This window comes from Corvus kubaryi, unplaced genomic scaffold, assembly GCF_017639235.1.
Source record: "Corvus kubaryi isolate FWS band 111438036 unplaced genomic scaffold, C.kubaryi_AGA036_p1.0 37398, whole genome shotgun sequence".
NCBI lineage: Eukaryota > Metazoa > Chordata > Aves > Passeriformes > Corvidae > Corvus > Corvus kubaryi.
In genome coordinates, this window is record NW_024581137.1 from 54595303 (window position 1) to 54608177 (window position 12875).

At 43.9% G+C, this 12875-nt stretch overlaps 1 protein-coding gene across 1 annotated transcript in view; it reads right to left on the reverse strand.

Annotated features, from left to right (window-relative positions):
* OXSR1 (oxidative stress responsive kinase 1) overlaps window positions 1-12875 on the reverse strand; it is an 87219-nt gene that overhangs the window by 65069 nt on the left and 9275 nt on the right. Inside the window, exon 2 of the mRNA XM_042043481.1 lies at window positions 2724-2836. Within this exon, the coding sequence (XP_041899415.1) occupies window positions 2724-2836 (113 nt within the window). The remainder of the gene's footprint in view (window positions 1-2723; window positions 2837-12875) is intronic.

Consider the following 12875-nt stretch of genomic DNA (forward strand, 5'->3'; position numbering starts at 1 on the left):
AAGCAAGGACATGGTCCCAGATTTCCTGGCCTCTGGACACCTGCTAGGCTTAAAGGAAGCTCAAGGCCACTCATCCATCCAGCTGGTCATAGAGCCACTTGCTCTGCATTTCACACTCCATATTAACCTTCCTCTTCTCCTCTGTCCCAAGAAGTAGAAGTGCCAGCCACTAAGCAGCACAGACATTGAAAGAGGTATATAAGAATCAAATCATCTTTTTAAGGATGACAGAACTGTTTGCTGGTCTTCCTAGTCTCTCATGAGCAATGTGACACTGTTCTACCCTCTTAGCTAGGCAGATTCTGGGATGAAAGAAGCTTGCTTCAACAGAGAAGTCTACAGGTCTGTAGAAAAATAATTATAAAATAATTTAAGCACAATTTCCCCCTTGCTATCACACTGCCCAATGAGTGGGCAGTGCTGTAACCCAAGAGCACTCTCCTGACCCCAGGCAGGAAAGCAGAGTTTACCCTAAGCTGACTGTTGTGCTCAAATGCAACAGAAGGATAACAGAGCTCCTGAAGGCCCCAGTTTGTGATTCTAACTGTACTGGGGGAAAGGAGAAAGCAAGGAGGGGGTGTAACATACCCCAGTGTGAATTCATCATATTTGTCTTTGCATTTGCTTCTTAAAGCAACTGTAACCTGCAACCATCTACAGTTACCTTTTTTTTTTTTTTTTTGGTGGGGAGGGAACACCACAATCCTGCAATAAGAAGCAGTTGCTCAAAAAAGTTAATTAAACTAATTGGGAAAACTGCCATGAAGGGAGACTACAAGAAATTTGAGGATATTTACTTTAGAGTAGAAGCAGATATAGAAACAAGATAAAAATAAGCGAAGGTAAGAGCACACAGAGCTGGGAAATCAGGAACTTCCATTCTTTTGGCTCTTGCACTGAGAAACAACACTGGTGATCCAATAGACTGACAAATTCAGAACAAGCCCAGGGAAAACACTTTTTCACACAACACATCTACCTCAGCAACCCCTGCCCCAGGAAGCTGCTACAGCTCAGAACCATCTTTGTGCCCCTCCACCCCTCTATGACTTTTAAATTCAAGGATATTTACAGCTGCATACCCAAGCCCAGCAAAGGACCCACACCAGATCTGGTCACAAAACTGGAAGCTCTGGAGAGCTGATAGCAGCAATACATTGCAGGCCTACCCACAACAGGAAAAATCATTGTGATGAACACGTCAGCCAGAGACCCAAAACGTGCAATTAGAAGTACTTATCTAAAATTATACACCGTGTCTCTGCAGTATCTCTTTCTGAACCTAACCTTCTTTTGCCAGAATTGGCAATTACTCAAAGACTCAGTCTCAATTACTACATCCTGACAATGCAGGCAGGCATACCACTGAGGCAGGGTAGTATGAGCAAGACATGTAAGAGGCTCGAAAAGGATACCAAGGGTTGGTATAAGGACAAAAAGACCAACTGTGAGAGGAGATCTTGAACTCCTACACTAGCATGAACCATAAGAGGATTTGAACACAGGCCATCTTGAGTCCTTCATGCAACCCTCCACAGGAGCACTATGACAGACTGAATGGAGCCTTTACCTCTTTACCAGGGCAGATTTGCAGATGCCTATAATGACAAAAATAGCATTAGACAGAAACTGGAACTGTGGTTCAGGTGATTTGCTGAAGATTGTACAAATGTAGAGGTAGCAGGACTCTCAAATTCTCTCTCTTCTACCTTGTAATTGCAAGCACCAAAAAAAGTGCCTGAAGTAAACTACAGAAGCTGTCGAGATGCAAGTGGACAGACAGACAAGGTAGGATTATAAAAATCTTAGAGAGCTGCTTTATAAGAAAAGATAGTACCAAGACTCATCTCCGTAATGCCAATATTTACTGTGGAAAAGCTTTGTCCCCAGAGAGCTTTCTCATTTTAGTGGAGACAACTCAGTGTTCACAGGAATGTCTATTTCTACCTGGTTTAAATTCAGGGACCTTCCAGATGTGAGGCGAATGTAACAACCACTGCACTGCAGAGGCACCAGCTCACACACACACAAAGAGAAGAAAACCAAGCCCATCAACATAGGGGCCAGATGAGGAAAGGGAAATTTCAGTTACCACAGCTACTGCAAAAATCTGTTTTTCATTGAGATAACCTTGAGAAAAGAGGCACAGAGCAGCAGAAAATGACAGAGCTATAGCTCCAAAGGATTCTGTCTCCTGTCCTGAACTCAGAATTACGGGGATTTCCATACGGCAGCCTGCAATATGTCAGTGATCTCTTTAGCTGGCATCAGTACCAGAAAGAGATTAGGAACAACAGCTAATTCATTCAGTTTTTCTCTTTACAGGTGAAGGGAAAAAAATGTAAAGAACTGAAGGAAAGGAAAAGAAAGCGAAGCCATTCCCTTAAATTTGAAATGTTCTGAAAGCAGTTCTGGATCCCCCTCAAACTTCAGAGCTCTTGTGGGTACAGCTGAGCTTCACACTTGCACATTAACTCAGTTCAAAACAAAGGGATTATACAAAGTGCTGAGCTCTAAACAAACAGTCTGAAGTTTTGCAACAGTTGATCTTTTTAACATTTTAAGTACCATGTCCCACAACCAGGACAACTAAGCTGCCTCTAATGAAGTCAGTCAAGTTCCAACACCTTCATTCCACCTCAAGAAAGGTTTTAAGGCACTTGGCAAAGAGATATTTCAGAAATAACAGAAATACAACTCCCCAGACAATTCTGATTGCATACCAGGAGCTCATCCATGCTTGTCTGACACTTCTCAAGATTGATCCGTTTAATCGCCACCTTCTCTTTCTTCGGAGCGCAGAAGGCTGCCTGGACCACTGCAGTCGCTCCACTCCCTGAGGGGGGAAAAAGAGAGAGTTACCAACACCTTACAGACTTCACCAGGAAGGGAGGGAGGCCAGACAACAAAATTCTGAGTGCCAGGTAGTAAAGACAGCAGAGCCAGGTAAAAACCCAGTGAAAGCCCTCTAGGCACTCCCCACTGTGCAGCTCCATGGGTTGGCTCAGCCGCCACATCCAAGTGCTGGGCAAACTGAAGGAAAACAAGTAGATCTTTATGGTCCCTTCCAGGGATCATTACAGCTCTGCAGACCAAAAACCCTCTCCAGATTCCAGCTTCCTTATAGAAGAGTGATTCTACTCATGTATTTTTAAAAGATATGCCACTGAGGTCACACAGACTTTTAACCTGATGTGTTCACCCAAAGTGTCAAAACAAGCCACTCTTTGCTGCCGACACTAATGAGATTTTTCAAATATTTTTAGACACTAATTGCTGTTCCCATCTCTCCTGATTTTATGCAAAGACACGAGGTAGGTTTCATTCAAGCAGGTTCAGCTCCAGCTCTCACACTGCCTCAGTTTCTGGGTTGAAAACCATAGCCAGAGAACATTTAAATTCCAATGGGGAAAAAATACCGTATTTTAACATACAGTCCTTCAAACTGCTACAGGTAGGGAGTTCTGGATTTAACATGCTCAGCAACATCATATCCTTTGACATGAGAAGGAGTTTGCAATACTGAGACATAAAATCTATTTGATGCTCATTTTTGCTGGCCTCCAGAAGCTGTTGCAACATTCACCTCTCATCAATAGGACACCTTGTTGCTTTACCTTCTACCTTCATCTTGGTTCCCCACATTTACACATTTCATTGGAAAGGAGTAAATCCAAATTAATAAAAAAAAGGGGTAGGATATGTAAAAAATAGCTCCAAAGTTCCTATTGCCAATACCTAAAAAATGCTAATAAAAATAAACCCACAGCTATTTTGTTTATTATCCCAGGCATAACTCTTGAGCCCATTTGGGCTGAGAGAAATGAGAACAACTATTCTGCATTTTGGAGTAACACCTATTTTAGCAGATTCTCCTATTTTTAACACTATAAAAACTACTTCCAGAATCTGCAATTCAGGTAAAGCACGTTTTGCAAGCTTTGTGATTTTTTTTCTAGTACATTCACATAAACTGGGGGCTAAAAGTTTCATCTTTAAACAAAAGCTACTGAAGCTCCCTACAACCACCATCAAGAATCTTCTCACACCAAGTTGTACCAACTCGAAGTTCCATGTGGGAGAAAGAGCTTGAAACCCAGCCCTGAAAGATACAGGAAAAATGCTCCATTCCAAATCACACTGAAATAAATTGAGAAGCCCTGAACTGTGGGACTCTGCTCCTCTAATCTTCAACCAGTACCTGCTACAGTGGAGCTACAGGACTTTGACTTCACTTTATATGGCATGGCCAGTGCACCCTGGACAACAGCATCAGCTTGCCAGGACTCCCTGCACTCAGGAGTTTATATTTTAATGGCAGAAAGTGAAAGTGTGCAGAACACAAAATGCTAAGGTTGCTAAAGCTTTATTATTTCACAGAGCAAATGGGTTTTTAAGAAGTTCAAGACTAAGGCCATTTATTACTTGCACACAATGTTTTTCAGAGACTATTCACAGCACAAGGCAAAACAAAGTTATGAGGAAAAGGACAGCAATAACAGCAAGAATATTTACAAGGGGCTTTGAAAGCAAAGTTTGAGTGCTGTAAGCAGGTTCTTGAGCAAATGAAAGATGATGGAGAGGTCTATGCAGATATTTAAAAGAAAGTGCTCAGAAAGAGCAAGGGATGGAGGTTTTGACAGCAGTTTGGTTAGACTGCCAGGAGCAGGGCTGAAATACACAACATTAAAAACAGGACAAACATCCTGAAAGCAAACCTCCACATACACTCCCTGTAGTCACTCTGCCCAGCAGGTGCAGGAATCCAGCATGAAAGCAGCAGTCCCAGTAGAAATTAATTCCCACTCACTGGGAATCCTGGGTGGCACTGACCTACTCTCTCCACATCCAATACCTGTTTCTCTCGTTTTGTTTCTGCTGCTTCTTTGGTGGGGGGAAAAAAGTAAAACCACAAAGGCTCAAGACAAAGAGAGCAGAGCACACAGAAGTGGTGACAAAAGGCAGAAGTGAGTTTGCACTTCCTAGAACTGCTGGTCTCCCTACAGCAATAGCCTTTTGGAAGTCAGAACAAAAAACAAACACTGTATCATTTCTTTGGAAAGAGTTAGATCCCAGAAGAAATGTTGCTGCTGACACATTCAAAGCACCAATATTATGATTTCTTTCTTTGGATGTCTTGGTGCATAGTAATAGAGGCTGAAAACACAAGCCAGATGCTGGAAGAATATGACTATGCACCTCGGAGGACTGTCTTGTCCCAGAACCCTTTTCACTCCCCAGTTAGTTTTACAGTGTGTATTTTTACTTCTAAAGCTACCTGTCTTCATCAGCATAGGTATCTGTGTTCAAAGACTCTTTCTGGATATCTCAGACACTCAATAGTGTCAGCATACTGCTTCCCCCCACTGCATGACACCCCAGGATTTCTGTGCCAGTTAAACCCAGTTTGTGTAAGCACAACTGGCAGAGGTGCTTCTCACAATCCAGATGCAACATCACTACTATGAACCAAATCCTTCACAAGATGAAGTCCAGGGCTTTATAGAAGTCACCACTCAAAGAATAGCTTTGTGTTTTATTCTTTCAGGATGTTACTACCAGAAACAATAGATACAGGCTAATTAAAAGCAGGACCACTCATGCTACAGCTCCTTTCCAGTCCTCAAGTCTGTGGGATCAATGCTCACTAGGACTTCAGGGCACCTTTTCACTAGGTGCTGGACAATGTCCCAGCCTACAGGGACCCGATCTGTTAGGAGTGTATGGCATTATTTGAACAGTAATGAAATCCCAAACTAAATCCTTCTGGGCACATGGCAGGGAACCATCTGAACTCGAGACTCCTCCCATTTAATTCCCTGCTGCTCCTACTTTTCTGGCAGCTCTCTTTAGTTCGATCACCACCTGCTCTCCCCACTCCCCCCTCTCCTGCTAATTCGTCATTTCTTTCAGCTCCTCTGTAGCACTAATTATAGAGAAACAATGAAATCTCAAAAGCGTATCAAGCGAGGATTAAGCCAAGCTGAAGCACGATGTGCCACAAGCAAGCTGCTCTTTGGTGGCAGCAGCAGCAGCGTGCCTTGCTTCTGGGACCAAACAAAGACAGGTTTCCATGCTTCTTTGGAGAGTTCAGAAAACATGGCAACACGGGCACTTCAGGGTTTGCAGCCACACAGTTTGTTTATTAAATGCCAGGGTGGCAAGAGAAAGAAAGGAGAGAAGCTGCAGCCAGGATGCTGAACACACTGCTAAGCGTAAAACAAGTATAGGGAGAGATGATACCAACAGACAGAAGAAGAAAAAGCTCACCAAGAAAGTTTTGTGAAGTTTAAGAGCGGTTAACAAATATATAGGGAACATGGAAAGAGATTTCCTGGGCTGCTGTGAACAGCCTTCAATGAGGAAAAACCCCAAGGGCAGTTTGTGTCAGGGTAGCACAACTTAGACAAACCAACTCTCCCAGCAGCCACAGATCTGCTGCGCTCAGAGCCAACTGCAGTCCCAATGAGGTGGGCAGCATGGGGTTAGTGTTCCTGTGCTGGGTTCCTGCTCACTCCCCCACTCACTCAAGACACTCTGATCAAGGTCAGTGCTGAGGCTCTTCCCCCGCCTCTTTTAAGATCAGCTTTCGGAGAAAATTTGCTCCCTGATTAATCTCTTCCAACATAATGGCTTAGGAAAACAATGAAAACCAGGCACAGCCAAATGCTTGCTGCTTTATTCCTGAAAAGCAGGAGATCATTTCATTGAAGGGTGATGGGGAGGAATGGTTATTAGGATCTGCTTAATACCCTCTGCTTTTGCCTCTGTAGGCTCTCAGATATAGTTCCAACCCCTAGGATAGCAGCTGCAAAATTCCTGCATAAGAGGGTCATGACCTACTTTAGAAAACACCGCCTTAAGAAGAAAACATACCCTTTCTAACCCCTGCTTCTTTCATGTTTCTACGATTAAATGGCTCTTTCTGACATAAAACCAACCTCTGAAAGGATTAAAATAACCCAAATAAAAAAGTCCCCAAGCACTCAGTTACTGAAGCCTGATTTTTCAGGTTATCTCCTCTAGACCCCTGGATCCATGCTCCCTGTACCTTCAGCACCCACAGCTCCAGCCTGAACTTCTCCTTGAGACAAACTCCCCATAAAAGCCCAGCATCAGCCTTTAAGGCATGCTGGACACCATCTCTTCTACAGCTGCACAGCTTACATGAAGCTTCCATTTTTGAAAATGAAGACAAACCCTCTGAGATCTCCGTTGAAGTTAATGGAAATCAATTATTTCAAGGCTAATTGGAGGAGTGGGAAGACAGGGGACTGACCAGAGGACACAGCATGTTCCTGTACACTTTGTCTCCAATTTAACTGAATCTTTGCAGCCATATCAGGACATTGAAGCTCTACCAGTAAGACTGGGATGAACTGCACCGATGCCTCTTCCCAGGCAAATGCAATTGAAGCCAGAGATCCCCTTGGCAGAGAGATCCGCTTAAGCAATGGAACAGTCATGCCAAACCGTCACAAGACAAGCATCAAATCCTGGCTCTAGGATAGTATTCTCCTACCACATGCAATAGTGATTTGAAGTAGTCACATGGAAGGAGGATTCAGAAAACAGTGTTGCACGAGCTTTACATTTACTTCAGGCACCCGGGGAGATGGGACAGTTTCCCTTCACTGTAACTCCGTTGCTCACAAAGCTACAATCAACGGGGGACATGTTCCATACTAGTCTTGGAGCATCAGTCCTTATCCTACTGCAGTATCAGATACCCTCTGTATTGGAAATATTCTTTCCCAGGGTCAAATGAACATTACAAATCACTTAGGTTTGAAGGAACCTCCAGTCCGTCCTCCTGCTGAAAGCAGGATCAAATCCCAGCCTAGATAAATTTCCTCAGCATCGAATTCAGTCTAGTTTGAATTTTCTTTAACAAGAGGTATTTCTACAACCTTTTTGGCTGTTTCTGTGTTTGACCACCCATGTGGTACAGCTTTTTTTCCCCCCTTGATTACTAATCAGATCTCCCAGCTTTGCTCCCAAGCTTGGTCTTTCACCATGCACCTCTGTAGAATCCAGCTTCATCTTTTCTAAAACTTCCCACTTATATAGCTGAGGACAGTAACAACTCTGCTAAGGCTGAAGAAATCCAGCTCTCCACACCTGCCCCCATAAGTTATATTCCCAAGTCTCCTTCAGCATCAGGCCATGCTCAGCCGAACACCTCTGCACAACCCTGCCCTGTGCTTCCACCCTTCCCTGCACACACACGACCTCTCCACTTTTAAGCAAGATCTGGAATCCATCCTCCACTATCTGGAGTGCGGTGCCAGAAAGCTGCTCGTGACGCAGGCTCTGTTTATAATTGTGCCCACGGGTTTTCCTCTTATGAACAATGCACACAAAACACTTCCCTGCAAGGCTACTCTGGACCAAGCATTGACTTTCAGGTTCCAGGTACCCCAAAGCCCAGGAGACCTTTAATGCTTTACAGCCAAGGCTCAGTATTTCTGTCTCTGCAGGCTCGCTCCATCTCTGGATGCTTCAACTCTTTGACAGCCTCATGCCAAAGAGCTGTGGGAGCCCTGCTCTGATTACTCATTCCAAGGACAATACAGCTATAAAACAAGAAGCTACAAGACTGGGAATAGAACTTCTTATGCGTTCTTACAGAGCACAGGGCAAATACAGATCTAATTAAACCAGAAATTAAATACCAGATTGCAAATTCAGACTGATCTTGCATTGTTTGGTCCATGTGCTATGAAGGCAAAGTGATGCCTCTGTTTTCTGCACCTCATTTGAGGCTTCTGGTAAGAAGAGTCCTCTTGCAAAGAATGAACTGCTTCTAAAAACAAGCTAGCAAAAAAAAAAGCCTACTCTCGGATTTCCAGCCAACTCAGCATGGGGTGGGAATACTCCTTTCCCCAAGCAGGACTTGGTAACAAGAGTCCACTGAATGTCAAAGTCTTGCTGGCACAAGCCCCACAATTCAGGAAGAGTGAAGTAATGCAATGTTAATGGTCCTTGAGTATGTTTTTCAAGCTGTCTCCCCACTACATGTCATGTTCTTACTACAAAATGGAAGATGCAATCTACAGCAGCTACAAATAGCATTAGTAAAACCAAATGGAATTCGTAACAGGACTCGGACATAGTCCTAGTACTGCCACAGAGGGAGCAAAAAGTCTTCTTACCTGTGGAGACGAAAAGGTTCTCACAACAAAGTGTCATCTACTCAGCATGAGACTGCAGGAAGAGTGATAACAATTCTAGAAATGGAATTACAGTCCCAAACCAGCAGGAAGATCACTTGGGTGCTTCTAGCACTGCTCAGAGTGAACCCAGCCAGCAAACTGGCTGTGAGTACTGCTGCTAAGAGACACTGGGAGCAGCAGCAAAACCAGTCAGGGAGAATTCAGTTGGGTTTGCTCTGTGCCTGATTGGGGGACCTGTGGGAAACTGAAGCAGCAGCAGAGCAATCCACAGACAAGAACAAAAAAAGTTACAAAACCACAGGAGTGAGCACAACTCCCCTCCCACAGCAACACGGGAGTGCAGACATGCACCTACCCACAAGAAGCTCCCAGAGCTGCACCAGCAGAGCCACACTCACTCCCAGACACCCTTCCACCACTCATTCCCAATACAAATTTACTATGAATAGTATTTCCTATTGAGAGAAGAACCAGGGCTTTACATTTATTTCTTTACAAGCTGAAGGATGACACATCCACAGCACAAGCACTTATTTAAAACTCTGGCAGAGGTAGTAAGAGGCCAGGTTTAACTAGGTGCACCTTCTCCCAACTCCAATCATACAGTGTTTGATCTCTGGCAGAGATGGAAAGACACTGTGTGGAGAAGAAGGAAAGAAACACTTGCTAATACAGTGCAAGGAAGAAATAAATCAGAGAAGCATAAGCAAAGGCAGAAAGCGAAAGCAGATTTAACTGGAAAGTTGTGAGGGAGCCAGATTTAAAGCCTATATCGGGGGGTGGAGGAAAACCAGCAATTCCCCACAGACTACAAATCACAGCATAAGTACACACTACATATGAAGACACCTGCACTATGTGCATGCAACAGTCCTGCAGGCAGCTTAACAGCTGACCTCTCACATTTACAAGACAGTGGCTACCCTCATATTTGTTCTGAAAAGGCTTTAGGAAGAACAGCTCAAGCCTGGTTTAAATAAATAATTTTAAAACTTTGCATTTCTGTGTGGTCAATGGCAAATGTCACCCCACCCTTCAGCCCAGCCTAACTCACATCACTGCATGCAGCAGGTTCATTCCTTGCTCAGGCTCACCTTGAGCACAGCCCAGCACTGGCAACATTCAGCTGGGTTCAAGCCAAAGGCAGCTGGACGTACAGCAAGACACAGGGCATGGGCTGGACAACACCCTGAGAAAGGGCAAGGATAGGGAGGTAACAAGTCCAGGCAGAGAACTGAGACATAAATACAAGTGACTTCTATTTCACACCAGCACATCTAAGGACTACAGTCTAGACCTTTTACTGAAGAATTGGAAGGAGGAGCTGGAAAAAGCAGAGTTTTCACTTGTGAATTCCTGTTGTTTCATTTAAATTGCAGGTGTATCACTTGGCAATGCTCTCTGATCATTTATTCCAGTACAGCCAGAGTTCAAGTAGTTCGAGATTCTGTGCAAGTTGTGAGGCCAAAGATTTCCAACAGTGCTCACAACACAAGGGATTTCTGTTAAGACACCATTATGTGTCTTCCCAAAGCCTCAGAGTCTTTGCTCAATTTATGTCAGCACCTGCAGTGTCCAACAGACAACTGATATTCCAGCATTAATCACGCATGCTCAAAGAATTTCAGAAAATAAGAACCATATTTTGAAAGTCTGCAGTCCAGTTAGACATAGAGCCAAAACATTTAACAGCACATAAACTTGCTGACAGTGAGTTATTCACCATCTTGACGAGAGCTCTCGCAGTTGACAATACCACTGAAAACCACACATCCTGTCCAGAGCTCAGATGTTTCTGCCCATGTAAGACAATGTACTTCTCAAGATTCCTAGTGCTCCATGTACAGTGGAGCTGGATGGTAAGCCAGCAAAGATCACGCAGTGCTGCCAGCGCTCGTTTAAACACACTTCCCATCCAGTGGTCCATCAATACAAAAACACTCAATGCTGCAGACTTATTGCCCAAGTCTTTAATTCACATCTCAGACTCAGAGGAAGTAATATAAACCCAAATCCAATCACTTGTAATAAGTCCAGTATTATTTCCAGAGCCATCAGCAACTGATGGGCAATACCCACAGATAGGTACATCTTCCCATGGCCCCACTGAACTCTACACTATAAATAAATAAATGACATTGATTTCTAAGCTGGAGAGAGGTTAGCTACTGTAATCTAAACGACTCAATGCCAAGGTTTCTGCAGAAAGGAAAGGGAGTCTTATGGAAGTTTTCACCCCACCCCACACCACACTGTTCTCTCAAAAATCTTTCAATATCTCATAGGCCCTGAACACAGAAAAATGTCATCTGTTTTCCACCTTTGGCAAACATTTAGGCTGAGAATCCTCACAGACTAAGGAGGGAAGTGACAGGCTTGGAGAGAAAACGGTCAGCCTGTCAATATAAAACAGGCCAGGACTGGAACAGAGGGCGAGGAATAGGGCTGGCCATGCAAAGCATGTCAGCAAGATATGTGACAAAGTTGTCACCCGGTCACCTCGCTGTTTGATTTCATCTGCAGGCACCAGCCCACAGCACAGGCAGCCAAGGCAAGCTTTCCACTGCCTCCCTTATGACAGAGCTGCAGCATCAGACTCCACACCAGAGCAAGGGATGCAAGAAAAAAAAAAAAGACCAGGGGAAAAGCCACTGGCCACAGAAGGTATCAGCAGAGAGGATTACCAGGGAGGAGTATCAGCCCATCTGATAGTCCTCCAACATTTCCACTGCAAAAACCAAAGCATGGAAGAGAGGGTGGCAGAGAGTGCTGCTCTTGGCTGTATGCCTAACCTCCCGCAGCCCTCACATACCCCAAATGAGTCCAGACTAGCAGACATTCCCATCATGCTTTAAGAAAACACCCTCCAGCTGTCCAAGGTACCCAGGTGATTTGGGCAACACCTCTGAGACCATTTTCCCCATGGCAGTAACTACAGTAAGCTCAAAGGGCTAGTTACACAAGTCCTGCGTGACCTGCCACATTTACTTAAGATGCTATTAGCATGCCTAAATTAGATTTTCAGTTTGAAACCAATTATATTTATTTGATTTTGTGCCAACATCTCTGGCTAATTTAAAGGGCACTGCAGCTATGCAGTAGTGTTAGTTCTACAGGACGGAAAGCAGGCTCAAACATCTCCAAACACAGCAATTTTAGTGGAGAAGGTTCATCGTTCCCTTTTAATTACTGTCAGTTGCCTTTATGGTATATGCAGCAATGTAACTATCATGCTGGCTGTCATCAGGTATTACCAAGGCTCAAAACACAGCACTGGTACAGTAGCCAAGCCAGTGTTCTCCTTTCTTCCCTTCCAATCTTTATCTCTGAACTCTGTCTCTCAAATGTAATTGTCAACTGTAGAGGATATTTTATTTGGCCGGGGTTCCACTTAACAGAACAATCTGTCTGCTTACAGTGCAGATGTTTGATAGTACCATGGTTATTTTAGGTAAACAAGCTTTTAAGTATCAGATATATCCTCTCTCAAAGGCTATTATCCTTTCTTTTCAGCAAATATCTTGATCTAGTAAATATTTTCTGCATTTATTAGTCTGTTCAGCACACAAGATTAGCCCATTGGTTAAAAACTACATTCTCTAACCAAGAGTAATGAGAACCATCCTGAGCTTTAGTATCTGGACAGATAACTGAGCTGAGGTTGCCAGTTCATCAGGCCTCTCAGCTGTTCAAACAAGA